At 43.7% G+C, this 13,242-nt stretch overlaps 1 protein-coding gene across 7 annotated transcripts in view; it reads right to left on the bottom strand.

Annotated features, from left to right (window-relative positions):
- The window catches only part of RAVER2 (ribonucleoprotein, PTB binding 2), a 39,293-nt gene extending 36,330 nt beyond the window's left edge, over positions 1-2,963 (bottom strand). For 3 of the 7 annotated variants that reach the window (XM_055724529.1, XM_055724532.1, XM_055724530.1), the window contains exon 1: positions 2,339-2,712. In XM_055724529.1, the coding sequence (XP_055580504.1) occupies positions 2,339-2,512 (174 nt within the window). In that variant the 5' untranslated portion in view covers positions 2,513-2,712. Of the gene's footprint in view, positions 1-2,338 lie in introns of all 7 variants that reach the window. The other 4 variants (XM_055724535.1, XM_055724534.1, XM_055724536.1 and 1 more) reach the window with 3 other exon arrangements.
- Positions 2,964-13,242: the final 10,279 nt, after the last annotated feature.

Genomic DNA, 13,242 nt, shown 5'->3' with positions numbered 1-13,242 from the left:
GAAAATGCTTGTTACCTAATTTCACCTAACAAAAATTGGGAGTTTTGTTCTCATTTTGAAGATGATGAGCCTTCTGACAAAATTGAGTATCTCCAGCAATCTGTATCCGGAGAAGAGCAGTTTCTCACTTGGAAACTATTTTGGTGAATCTTGGTCTCACTCTTCACTTAACAACAAATGATAGCAAACTCAGCACCCCAATGATTAGAGATGAATATTTACATTTATGAAAACCTGTTCTAGAAGACTTTGCTGCATTTTAACATTTAATGTACAACTCTTTCCTCATGGTGAATAAACTGACCAGACCAGCAATAGTTTATCTGATTTTACTTGGCTAACCGATCACTTCAAGAAGGAAACAGCAGACAAAGCACCTCTGCGTGGTGTTTACCAAGAGTGTTAATTTGAAATAACTAATGTTAAATTTGGTGGTAATTTTTGGAAATGCGTGACAGCCAAATACACAGGTATACTTCACATGCCTGACCACAAACATACTTCTCCTTTCCAAAACTGCTCCAGGACAGAAACTTTCTCTGTACACCACAACTATTCTGCCTTTACACGCCGTCACCAATAGCTCAACAACGTTAACAAATGTAAATGACATTTTTTGAAACGGTATTTCAGGACCTGTACATGGTGGTACTGTTCTATCCTATTAAGAGGTGAACATCAGGACCTTACATACGGAGAAAAAGGCATCTAAACGCTACTTCTAAGGTATCAAAACAAAATGGCAAACTTCCAAAATATTACGTGGCTGCCAAATCGGACCTTCACACTACTATTTCCCTGTAGCATTCTTTGTCTGACCAGGCAACGCCAAGCCTGATGGCTTCCATATGGGTGAAACGTGCTTTTAAGCAGCACACATGTGAATTCATGAAGTACCTGCTGCATGCAACAGGAGCAAGTTAACACAACTGTTCTGAGTGTCAGACAAAGTGATCCTGTTCCAGCTATCCGCAGAAAGCATCCTGTGATACACCAGTAAGCCCTCTCTGTCAGCACAGTCACGTGTGATAGCTTCTTGAAGAGACGATGAGGATTAGCAGGTTTTTCCAAGTTGTGAGTTTACTATTGGATTAGGTTATTAGGTTGCTATACACAGAGGTGAGGCTCTACACGTAAAACATCGTGCAGGACCACAGCAAAGCTGCCGTATCTAAAGCTCTACCTATAATCACACTACAAGCAACAGACCGAAAGGTGCCAGGTATACGAGAACAAAATATGAAGTGCTGCGGCGAGCAAGCTCGGTACTCTGGATCAAATTACACTGATCGCTGAAAGATTCTCTCCAAAATGAATGGTCCCTTTCTGCCGGAGTTATGGAGAAAATGATAGTCTACACGTGTGCACTTACCCGCAGGTAGCAAACTTGCCTGTGCTTTAGGGAGAGAAGGGAAGAGACACAAGGAGCGGTTTAGAACAAAAGCTGTAATTACTTATTTTTTTATACTTGTGCATCAAATTGAGTATTTGGATCTGGTAAAGATCCGGTAAGTGACTGGGCTACCAAATCACCTCAGAGACTGACTCATGCATTAGTTCACGAGTTTGCCGATCTTCTGCTATGAATAGCGGTAATTTGAGCGGAATTTTCCTAAACCACCACCAGATTGCAGAAAACCACTTTCACTGAATACACGCTGCTCACCTCCGGGAAAAAAAAATGCCTTTTAGCTTTGTTTTTACACAGAAACGGGCTGTAAAGGCGCCTTACCTGTTCGGCGAGGGCAGGCGCGCAGGTGCCCCCGCGCCAGTAACGGCCCGCGCCGGCCGTCGCCTCCCCTCAGGGGCCGCCACACGGGCGCTACCCCGCGCCGCCGCCCAGGGAACCGGGGCTGCCCCGGGACCGCAGCTGCTCCCTCACTCCCGGGCCCGGCCCGGCTCCCGCAGGCGGGCGGGTAACGGCGGGCGGGCACCCCCGCGGCGCCCTGCCCTGCCAGGCGTCGCGCCCCGCGGCTGAGGGCGACGGTTCCCGCCCGGGGGAGGCCAGGCTGCAGCCGCTCTCCGCAGGCACCGCGGCCGCGGGCGGTAACAAAGCCCATCTGCCACAGGAGGCGTCGGGAGAAGCCCGAGCCGAGCCGCGGGGGGCAGGAAGGAAGGAAGGGGGGGAGGGAGAAGGGTGCGAAGCTGCAGCCCGCGGAATCCCTGAGGACGAGGGCTAACGGCGGGCCGCCCCGCACCTCCCTCAGGCCGGCCCCGCGGAGCGGCTCCCCCGCAGCAGCCGGCCCTGCTGCGGGCGCTTCCCCGGGCACGAGCCGCCTGAGGCGCCGGCGGGAGCGCGCCACGCCGCCGGCCGGCTGAGGGGAGGCGGCGGCCGTACCTGGCTGCTGCTCTCGGCCGGCAGGTTCCTCAGCAGGATCTTACGCCTGTTGCCCAGCTCCCGGCGGGTGCTCGCCAGGCGCCTCGCCACCTCCTCGGGGCCCAGCGGCGGCGGCCGAACCCCCCGCGACGACTCCGCGGGCAGCTCCGCACCGCGCTCGGCTGCTGCCGCCATCTTGCAGAGCGCCCGGGCGAGCGGGGGGAGCCGCGGGGCACGGCCCGGCCCGCCGGCGGGGCGCCGAGAACCACGCCAGGCCCCGCCGCCCGCTCCCCGCCCCCGGCCCGCCCCCCGCTCCCCGGCCCTGCTGGGGCAGCCGGGACCCGCGCAGCCCGCGCTGACGAGCCCGGCGGGGGGCAGCCCGCGGGGAGGGGCCGCAGCCCACTCTGAGGAGAGAAGGGCGGGGCGGGGGCGGAGCTCGGCGCTGCCCTTCCCGCCCCCGGCCCGCCGCCTCCTCGGGGCGCGTGGGGATGCGCGGGAGCAGCGGGGCCGCGGTAACGCGCCTGCGGAAGGACTGCGCGCTCTCGAGGAGAGCCTGGGCTGCGTTATGAGGGAAGCGACCCCAGGAGCCATCATGGCAGAGGCGCCTCGCAGAGGCCAAGGCCTGGGCAGCGGCCCTCTCCCCTCACCCGGCACGGCCCTGTCCCCTCCCGCCATCACCACCCTCCTTAGGTACAAGTTCACCCAGAGCCACTGAAACGCAGGATGACAACAAAATAAAGCAGGTCTGGACTGAACCCAAACACTCCATCCAAGGTTAGCAGGCACGACGGGCCGAGATGATCTTGTTCTAATTTTATTCTCCATCGGAAACATACCAAACAAATCACAAAGCCTCCAAATGGGTAAACCAAGGCCTGCCCTCGCGGCAGGAGTCACCCTCCTTCTACATATTTTCCCTTCTACAAAGCATCCATCCATAAAAAATATTTCACTCTGTTAGTCAGCACTTACTTTAAAAAAATATAACAGATTGTTCTCCTGGAAAACTCATTTCCCCTTACCATAGTTACTTGCAATGTCACTTACAACACAGAAAATTTAGCTCTTGCTGTTTGTCAGCACTGCTATAAATGAATGAAGAAGAATTTAAATATTCGTATCCGGTTTTAGATATAAGGCTGACCACAAAGAACAAGCAAAAGAGAATCCAAATCTGAAAAACAGTAGTCTTAAAAAGGAAATGGGAAACACGCTCTTAGTTAAACTGGGGATATTTGACTAGGTTCTTATCAAGAAAATCTAATTCTGGATGATAATTCTTGACTAAGTTTCAAGTGCCATTTTAGAGACAAGGCTTACCAGTTACAGAAAAATAAACCCCAACCACGTAACACAACCAAATAACAATAGTGTTTTTAGAAATTGCTTTAGTCCAAACCAAAGCTAGCAAGTTAAAGCTACAAAGAATCCTGGACCTCCGTTACTTCTAAAATTAATTGTAAAATTACTGAGCAAACAATAATCAAAGTAGGGTTTTGTGTGCTATCAAAAAAGTTGTCATGAGCTGACAAACTTCTCTTCAAGGGCTTCCTTTTCCCTATTTGTTTTGAACAGGTAACGTTCTTCCTCCTGCAATATTTGCATTATGTTTAATGACTTTTTGGAAATCAGAGGTACGAACGGCACTTGTAAACAGTTCATATATTTGTCATAGGAGAACTTGAGAACTGCCAAATTCAGCCTGTTCTGAAAAATATTAGCTTAGCCCTAATACTTAAACCCAGAAACAGGGGAAAACTACTATAACAAATCATTAGCGTGAGATCTGATCCAAAAAAAATGTCATAGTCTTAGAAAAACAAGATAGGTCACCATTCTTTGAGAAATTTAACTGAAACGTAAGTACATACCTGCCATTTTTTTTGAAATTTCAGATGAAGACTTGCTTCTTAAAATGGTTAAATAACTTTTCCAGCACAAGCTGCGAGTATAGTCTTCTTAAGCCCTAAGGATTTAGAAAGTCTTAATCATACTACCTATAAAACTATCCATGGAAGAGATAAAAAAGTTATGAGAGAAAAGTCTGCTAGTGACTATTTACAAATATTGTGATTTTCAGATCAAGCTATGAAATTGAAGTTGGGATACTAAATACCATCTCCTCAAAACCTATCTGAAGTATATCGTAAAGTATGTGATCTAAATTACTCTGGAAGCATGAAAAAGATCACTTTGCTAGGAGTACTGAAACACGTAACTATCTGCTAAGAAATAATTATCAGGTTAAGCTACTACAGTAGAAATTATATATCTGTTCAAACATCATACAGTTTAGTGAAGCTAATGAAGTAGTGAAAGCAGAGTGATTAATTATACCGTTAGTTTTTTTCAGTTAGAAGATGGACACTGTTTCACCTGTGTGCTGCTGATAATTAATCCTACGCATAGCAATTGCCTTCTCAAAAGCTGCCTGCCTTTCTTCTTTAATAGGCTGCAGGTGTATCTGAATGGAAGCCGTTAAAAGTTAAAAGTGCGCTGCTAAAAGAAAGAATTCAGAAATGAATAGTTCGATATTAATAGGAAAAAATAAAACTACTGCAGTATTAGTTGTCAATAGTTCCAGAGAAGTGTAAGCATTTTTCTTGCTTAGAGATACATATTTAAAAGACTGTATTTTGTAGGTAGAAGTATTCATTGCCCCCTCCCCGCCGCCCCCTATTCACATTTCATTCTGCTTACAGGTAGTTGACGTTGCACATGTAGATTAAGGAATTGCCTGCAGAAAGAGGCAACTACAAAGTGCTGCGGGAAGACAGCAGGAAAGATCAAAGAAACTGCCATGTGTCTGTGGAGGCGGTCCATGAAAAGGAGCAAGGAGGTAGGCCACGCGTCACTTTGTATGGCAACCAAAATCAGCCAAACAGGCACCAGCACCAAAACCCAATCTGACCAGAGGAAATATTCCCTCCTGAACCCAGATGTCATCCCTGTTTTGAACTACAGTACACCCTCAAAGGTACCTGGAGAATTAAAATATAATTTTAAATAAAAGAACAATCAAAATTAGCCACCGATAAAGTAAAATGCCAGAGTCCTTTGGAATCCCCCCTGCCCCAAGCATCAGTGGGCACATTAACACAGTGTAGAGGTTGTGCAAGCCCACAATCCAGCCTCCTTCGAACTGCCAAAAACTTAGCAATGCATTAGATAGGCAGTTCTCTCATTTGACAAGTTAAACTGCCTTTGGAAATTCTCCCATTTTACCATAGTTTCTGCCAGAAGCACCAGAACACCAGGCTGGTCGCATGGGTTACTGTCCTCTGTGCCGGTTTTGGCCAGTGCTCCTTCAGGTCAGCCGTTACTGCACTCACCTGCATTCTTTGTAACCGCTAACTACTTTGTACCGGTGAAAATAAATTGTGCGAGGTGAAGGAGCCCTTGCTAACCTATGCTGTGAGAGCTGATGTGGGTTAGGGAATCCTCTCACAAGCCTTTATGCTGCTCTATCCACAGGAGTGAGGAATGCCTTCATGAACACGCTGTGATGGTGCATGCAACCAGGATGAAATGCAGGTGGTAACAGTTTTCACCCAGCTGTATCCAGGAGAGCAAGAGAACAGTGAGCCAACGCATGTATGTATTTTCCTTGAAGAATTTCATCTGGTTGGTTACAGGCCATCCTTCTATATGCGGATGCTGGATGCATATGTTTGCATGACTATACTGTTACTCTCTGTTGCTTTCAAAGGAAAGCCCTACATGCTTTGCACTCTATAAACAGTGTTCAGTTTTCTAATGCCCTTTCGTTATGTTTCAAAATCACTGCAAAAGCAAAAAGCACTATGTAAAAAATATCAGGAAAGTATAGTGATCTGCAAATGTAACTTCGGTTGCACTGCCGACTTGATGCTATTACACAGATAAGCCACTTTGCGGTAATTTAATTTAGTTCACTAAATTCCTTGTTAATTAAGTGTAATGTACCCATCCACAGCAGCTGCTTTTGTACCTCTTCTAAGCTGAAGATTAATTTACACATGCTTCTGCAGCTTTGAAGTAATACAAGCCATATATATTTTTTCATTTTTATGGGATGACAGTCATAAAACACAATTGTATCACAGACATTTTTTCTGAATTAAAGATGCACTCAGGCATAATTGTCCATGTTCAAAAGTACAAACAAGTTCAGATCTGTGCAGGTAAAATAAAAGCCAAGATTTAGAACATCTGGATCTCAAAGACCCATCTGATGTTCCCAGGTATATGAGGGGTACTAAAAATGTATCTGTGAGCTCTTAGACAAGTGGTTTCTTATGTGAAAGAGAAATCGAAGCGGTTTTCTAAAACCCAAAACCATGTGATTGGTATGTTTCCTGCAGTGAGGGTGTGGAATCCATCAGTCACTCCAAATTTGAAGCTTCCATAAAAATCCCTGCTTGCTAGCACCACTTCATGTGAACAAAGTGTAAACAATACCATTCTCTTCAGTCTGTATTACGGCCTGTTTCAAGCTCTAGCTGCTCCTTTTGCTTCATTAGGAAACATGCTTTGAAACCAAAAGACATAGACTCAGTTTTCAACATCGGTAATTAGTTCAGCAATAAACAATGAGTATCTAGATGATATCTCACAAATGTATGCTGCCTCCAAATTATACCAGAGGTGCCAAAAGAGGTCCTTTTCACCATCTTTCTAACAAATACGTTCAGTATTCTCAGTATAACATTTTGTAGTGCAGTTAACACTGTGGATCATTAAGAAACAAATGGAATTTCCTACCAAATTACTAACCTAGAACAGCACAGTGAGCAACTGATACCTTCAGGATTCTGATGAAGCAAAAACTTTGTAACCCTGCTCTGCAGCTACTGCATAGTCTCGGGCTTTGCTTCTTCCACAGGGTTACAATTCACTAATTCACCATCAGAATAACTCAGCATGTCTAGACTGCAATTTTGTTGAGTCAGGTATTGTGACACGGTAAATCCTCCCAACTAACTGCTAAGCTCTTTTTAATACCAGAGATATTTTGATTAATGTTTCATTCTCCAAGACTTAGGAACTGCAGTAATACAGGATCAGACTTCAGGTCTATCGAATCATATCCCGGCAGTGCCCATCTTGTTGAAGAGACGCCAGATGGGCAGCAGATTTCTTCAGAGATCACAACAGCCACACGCTTCATTCAGAGCTGCACTGCCAATACAGTTATTTTCATTTTGCTCACACTCCTTTGCAGGAGCCTTATATGTGCTGTACGTAGCTCACATTCACTGGAATCTGTCAGGTACTGCTGTGTATGACCAAAAATGGGATGTTGCTTTACTCCTGAAATGTTCTTCCAATCAGACAGAAAACCACTTCAAGTGCCCACAGCTGAACATCTTCTTTTTAGGTGGAACCTGATAGCTATTAAATCTGATATACCACTGCTCCTAAGTGAGTTAGGGATGATGGATTATCTCACTACCAGAATGGTTAGCAGCTTCTCCTCAGTTTCCATTCTGTTACACAGTGGTCTGCAAATAAACAGTAAAAAGATAAAAGAGGTAAGAGCTGTAACTTACAAAGAGAGTAACTATTCTGAGGAAACCATTACACTGAAAGGTAACGGTCTATTTTGGGAATCGTGGTCTTTGCAGTAGAATTTGTAATCTTTATTGCCTAATGCGTATCATTAGCAAATCTGTGTGAAGGGTATATTTAAAAACAGCAAAAAAAGAGTAAATCTCAAAACAAACCACCACAAAACAAACCCAGTTTCTTGGATAACAACAGAGAACAGAAGAAAAGAAGATGAAACAAATATTATGAGTACAGTCCTCTTCAATACATGGCCCTAAAGGCCAATATATTCGCAGGGAGACCTCAGCAATGCTTTCTCTTAAAACAATGCCTTCCCTATTTTATATCACCGTTCTTCCAAATAAATAAATACATCTATAAAATTAGGCTTTGTTTTTCCTCATTCAGAGTCATCTCAAAATTTAATAATAACTTACTGGCTGAAAGTACATTTTAGCAATTTTAGTATTAAAAAGAAATAAAATGTTCCTTGGGTTTCTAGCAAAAGCAGATACAACCCCGCATTCTTACACAGAGTATTTTTATTGGCTAATCTGTTAATGTGATGCAAACTATTCTTACACAGAGTATTTTTATTGGCTAATCTGTTAACGTGATGCAAACTGTAGTTTCAAATCCTTCTGTCTCAGATTTGTATGAAAATAAGTGCTTATCTTCCAGGAACTGGAAAGTGATAATTGAAAGTTCACAGGAAATTGTGAAATGATTTCACATAAAAAACCCCAGTGAAATCATAATATTGAATTAAAGCATTCACTAGGGCACATTGGTACATCACCATTACTATCTCATTTACAGCCCCCACGGATCTGGCTAATTATAAACTTGAAGAAAATCTTTAACATGATTAACTGAATAGTTAGTACGTACTGGGAGTGAACAGGCTTCTTACCAGCAATTTGTTTTGCTGTGATAAACCAGTCAGTGATTTATCCCTGCCAGCAGAGGTTGGAATTTGAAACACCCCCACAATATTTTGTCCTTAAAAATGCTGCAACTTGTTAAATACGGAAAACTGGCATAAAGGATGTAATGCAAGCTAAACATTCCGAATGCATTCTTAAAAAAATTTATGAGACTTTAAAATGTTCTGGCATTCGGTTATAAAAAGGTTTCCAAGGAAACTGTCATGCAACATGACTTTTTGCTATAAACACACTTACTGAAGTATCTAACTTCTACATGTGCATTCTGTTTTCATGGGGAGAAAAAAAAAAAAAACCAAAACCACCAAAACCCACCAAACCACCACCACCCTGTCCCTCTTCCTGTTTTCCAGGTTCTCTGGCTGAGGTTACAGCACTAACACATTTCGACTTTTTTATAGAGATTTCCTTGGTTAAGCTGCAATGGAAGTAAACACTTAGAGAGGTTATTATAATTTTGCGGGAATTAGATCATGTAGGTTAATTACTGAACCTTTAATCTCTCCCAGTTGCATGTGATTTGCATACATTATGCCAAAAGAGTTGATGTTGGGAGCAAATTAATTGTTGAAGTGTCAGAAAGTTGGAAAACTGAAAATAAGTATACAGAAAACTTTTGACCGAGTTCCCAGTTTCCTGCAGCTCTCAGTGCCAACCTGTCTCAGAGCATCTGTCTGATTGCGTTACCTCTAGGTGCAGTTTTAAAATTAGAAAAATCCATCAGTGTTGACCAAACTGGAAATATTTGGCAATCTAATCCAAGGCTGGCCCATTGTTCAACTGGTATGATAGTGCCTGGGTTTGAGGTGGAGAGACTGCCAGTTTTAGAAGTTCGGCACGGTGTGGCACCACCTCTTTCTCTTTGGTTTTTTTATGCAGACTTACTGCTTGTAAAAAGTGCCGATTTGACAAGTCTTGGTGGCTGAGGTTGCACCCTTTATCCATGGAGTAGCTGTTGTACTCGCGCCTTCACATTTTGGCGCCAGGTGGAGGGTCGGGGAACAACGGCTCCTGCACTATGCTTTTTGGCCAACAGCTTCCCTTCCTTGCTATCACTGCTTTTATTCCATTAGTGGCAGTAACAGTGGAGAACACTTGTTCAGGCAGTGCTCCAAGAAGCTGGTGGTTTTACCAGTGTCAGCTATAAAAATGTAGAATAAAATGGAACAAAATGTAATTGTTACTGCTGGCTCCCAGCTTTGGCAAGCAGTACCATCTACTGCTGCCGCTAACAAAACCAGACCAGGGACAACAGCAGGGTATTTCTCCCACAGTATTTAGACGAGGCCACTATGATTCACCTGTTAGCTGAAGGTGAAACTTCCAGACCTAATAGATGTTCTGCCTCTGCCACTGAATTCGTGCATCTTTTCTGCTCAGGCCACTGCTACTGCTAACTGGTACCAGCTGTCACTTTCTGCTGGGCATAGAAGAGTGTTGCATTACAAACGCCTTAGTTAAACAAGAGTACATCTGATTATTTGAAGGAAACTTTTGTACTTCAGACATTTATTTTCCCTTAATATATTATTAGATCAACTGTTCACTGAAGACCTCACAGGAAGTTTGCAGAAGAGAGGTAGACGTGATTAAACCTTTGCCTGCAACAGTGCAGGCAACCAGTAAGCACATGTTCTAGTGCAGGCTGCCATGCCAAGTTGGTAAGTCACTTTGGAAACTCCTGTTCACGCAGAGCATTTAGTTATGCTCTGAATTTCTGCCAGTTTGGGCTCCTTTGGGTTCCCAGGCAGAGGATCTGCAGGCCCAAACCTCAAAAAGCACAATCCAAAGCAGGCAACATAAACGGTACGGAGGCAGGGAAGCATCAGGCTTTTCTACAGAGATAAAACCGGCAGCGTTTCTGCGCATGCACTGGCAAACAGACCAGTTATGCTTGGCACTTCACTAACAAGGCAGCGTTGGAGGACTTCACTCTTGGATTTGAGTGTCTAAATTCCACTGTAGCCTTGGCTTCAGAAATGCAAGCCCTTCTGGGCCAAGGTCCTTCGGTGACTCACTTCAGAGCACATAAAGTAGGGAAGATAATTACCTCTCATCACGCAGAAGTGCTGCAAGTAAGTAATACGGAAAGCTCTATGGCACTTACACTACTTTTTTGTAGTTGGGGTCCGTGGCAAAGAGGGAATTGTACAGCAAAACAACCCAACAGTTACCGAATTAACTGCTGTAGGAATTAATATTCCAAACATCACTGAAAGCCTAGCTCAGGCTCCTTTGAAAATCCCAGCCATAGCTGGGATTCTCTTTCAAAAACAAATTCAATGGGTAGCTAAGAGCTATGAACGCTGCAAATTCATCTTTGCACTCGCACACAGCCTCTTGGATTACCTGCACTCTCTTAACTTGATCCATGACTTCTGCATCCTATTTTTTACCCCCTTTTCCATCCTTGCTGCCAGCTTACCACCATAATTTGTACTCTGACAAATACACTTTCTATCCTCATCACCATTTCTGGGTCACTTTCCAGAAAAAAAACCACCTTTGAAAGCTAGAGATCTCATTTTGACCAGTTATAGTCACAACTGCTGCTGCACATGCGAACATCTCATGAATTCTCATCAGTCTCCTCTCTCATTGCTAAGGGCAAGGGTAAAGATAGCATTTCATGGCTTAAGTGCCCTTGTAAAACATTCATGGGCAAACTGTAACATACTCTTCTTTCCAAATCACGTTTCTATCAAGGCAATAGTGTAAACAAACAGTCTCAATTAATCTTCCAACAGTATATTCTGAACATGTAAACAGCTTGTCTCTCTGGGCAGGCCAGCTGGGTTACTTGGACGGAGGACCAGCTTGTTACAGTTAGGAAAAATCAATCCACTTCACAGCGCTCAAATGCTGAAAGCACCGAGTCAATTTAACATCAGTGAATGCAAACCAAAGGCAATACTCATTTTCGTTTCAAAAGAACTTTTTCTAGAAGAATGAAAAAAACCCTACAGGGAATTAATACCACTTTCAAAAAGAAACAAGCAGAAAATGAACGGCCATAAAGTCTACCAGTTATAGGGAAGGAGGACACAGGGTCTGAGTCCAAGTCAGGCAGCTAACCGCTCATTTTATGATCTGTTCCTCAGTCAACACAGTAAAATAATAATGGGGAGGGAAGGCCATGGCAGCAACACGGGCAATAAAAATGGAAGCACTATCATGCAGCTTCTTAGAAACTTCGATTACATCCATTGTCAGTTTTTCTTTTAAATGAACAATAGCACCTTTACCAGCATTACATTTAGTCCTGCTGGGACAAGGCTAGCTGTCAGCATTTGAAGTTGTGATTTGGCACACCTCTAGATCTGTCTTTTTTCTGCAATTATTCCTTAACAGCAAGAGCTTTGGCTCGCCTCATTACTTCAAGTATAAACAAGGTTGTCCAGACCCCACAAACCGAGAACGGTTTATACGTCCTAGAACAAAAGTGACGAGGCAGCAGTGAGGTGCAGCTCTACAAAAGCTTTTAAAGGTAAAAGCAAGGGGGGCTGATCGCTGCCACTTTTGATAGCTGTTTAAAGAGAGGTGTTCTGCAGCACTTGGCTGAATTTCTGGCAGGGCTGCAACAGAGCACTGCAAGCGTTTTCTGCCCAGCACATACTGCGAAGAACAACAGAAAAGCTCTCTCTGCTGAGATGGTACTGTCGTTAAAGTAATTAACATTATTGCATTTTACAAGGTATGTGCTTATTCATGTTACTTTCTGATACGTTTTGAACAAAAATGGTTTCTCCCACTGTAAAAACATAGTACAGAGTATGCCAGCGTAGGTTAATAGATGTATACATACAAGCTGTGTTTAACACTGTAGTTTAATTAGAGCTGGGCTTAATGACTGGCCTCTCACCACAAATGTGCTCCATGGCCTTTATCTGGTTTAAATTAATATCAGCACCAGAGCAGGCAGGCAGGTGCAGATCAAGCCAAAGGTGTGTTTTTCTTTCTTTCCGTTTATATTATTTTATAAGCAAAGAAACTATTCTAATGTTGCTTGACAAATTACAACTGGGGAGCAAATACTCAAGTTCAAGAACTCTGCTGCATAGTGAGATACCTTCGTATGTACGTGGATGGGCCAAATACAATTCAAATTCCACTTTACAAGTCATTAAATCCTAGAGACACTTTTGTCTTGTGGCAACAGCTTTTGGTTGAATTCCAGCTTCTACAATACCTTCAGAGTCAAACACATACAGTCCTAGCTAGAACTTCAAATCTCACTTACCTCTGAATTTCAGTGAGAACACCTTTATGAGTTCTATAGGACTAGGAAATCAACAAAGCACCTCATTCAATGTTTCACTTAAACTGTTATTAAAACTTACATACAGTTGAACAGTTTCAACACTGAAAGCTATTTTCCCATCATGCTTAAAAATTCTGCTTCTTGGCTCTGTATGTTGTTCTTTGGTCGAGCAGTAATAACAAAATAAT

This window comes from Falco cherrug, chromosome 12 (genome assembly GCF_023634085.1).
Source record: "Falco cherrug isolate bFalChe1 chromosome 12, bFalChe1.pri, whole genome shotgun sequence".
NCBI classification, from domain to species: Eukaryota; Metazoa; Chordata; class Aves; order Falconiformes; family Falconidae; genus Falco; species Falco cherrug.
The sequence above is the reverse complement of the archived record's forward strand: the minus strand, read 5'-3'. Positions and strand labels throughout refer to the sequence as shown.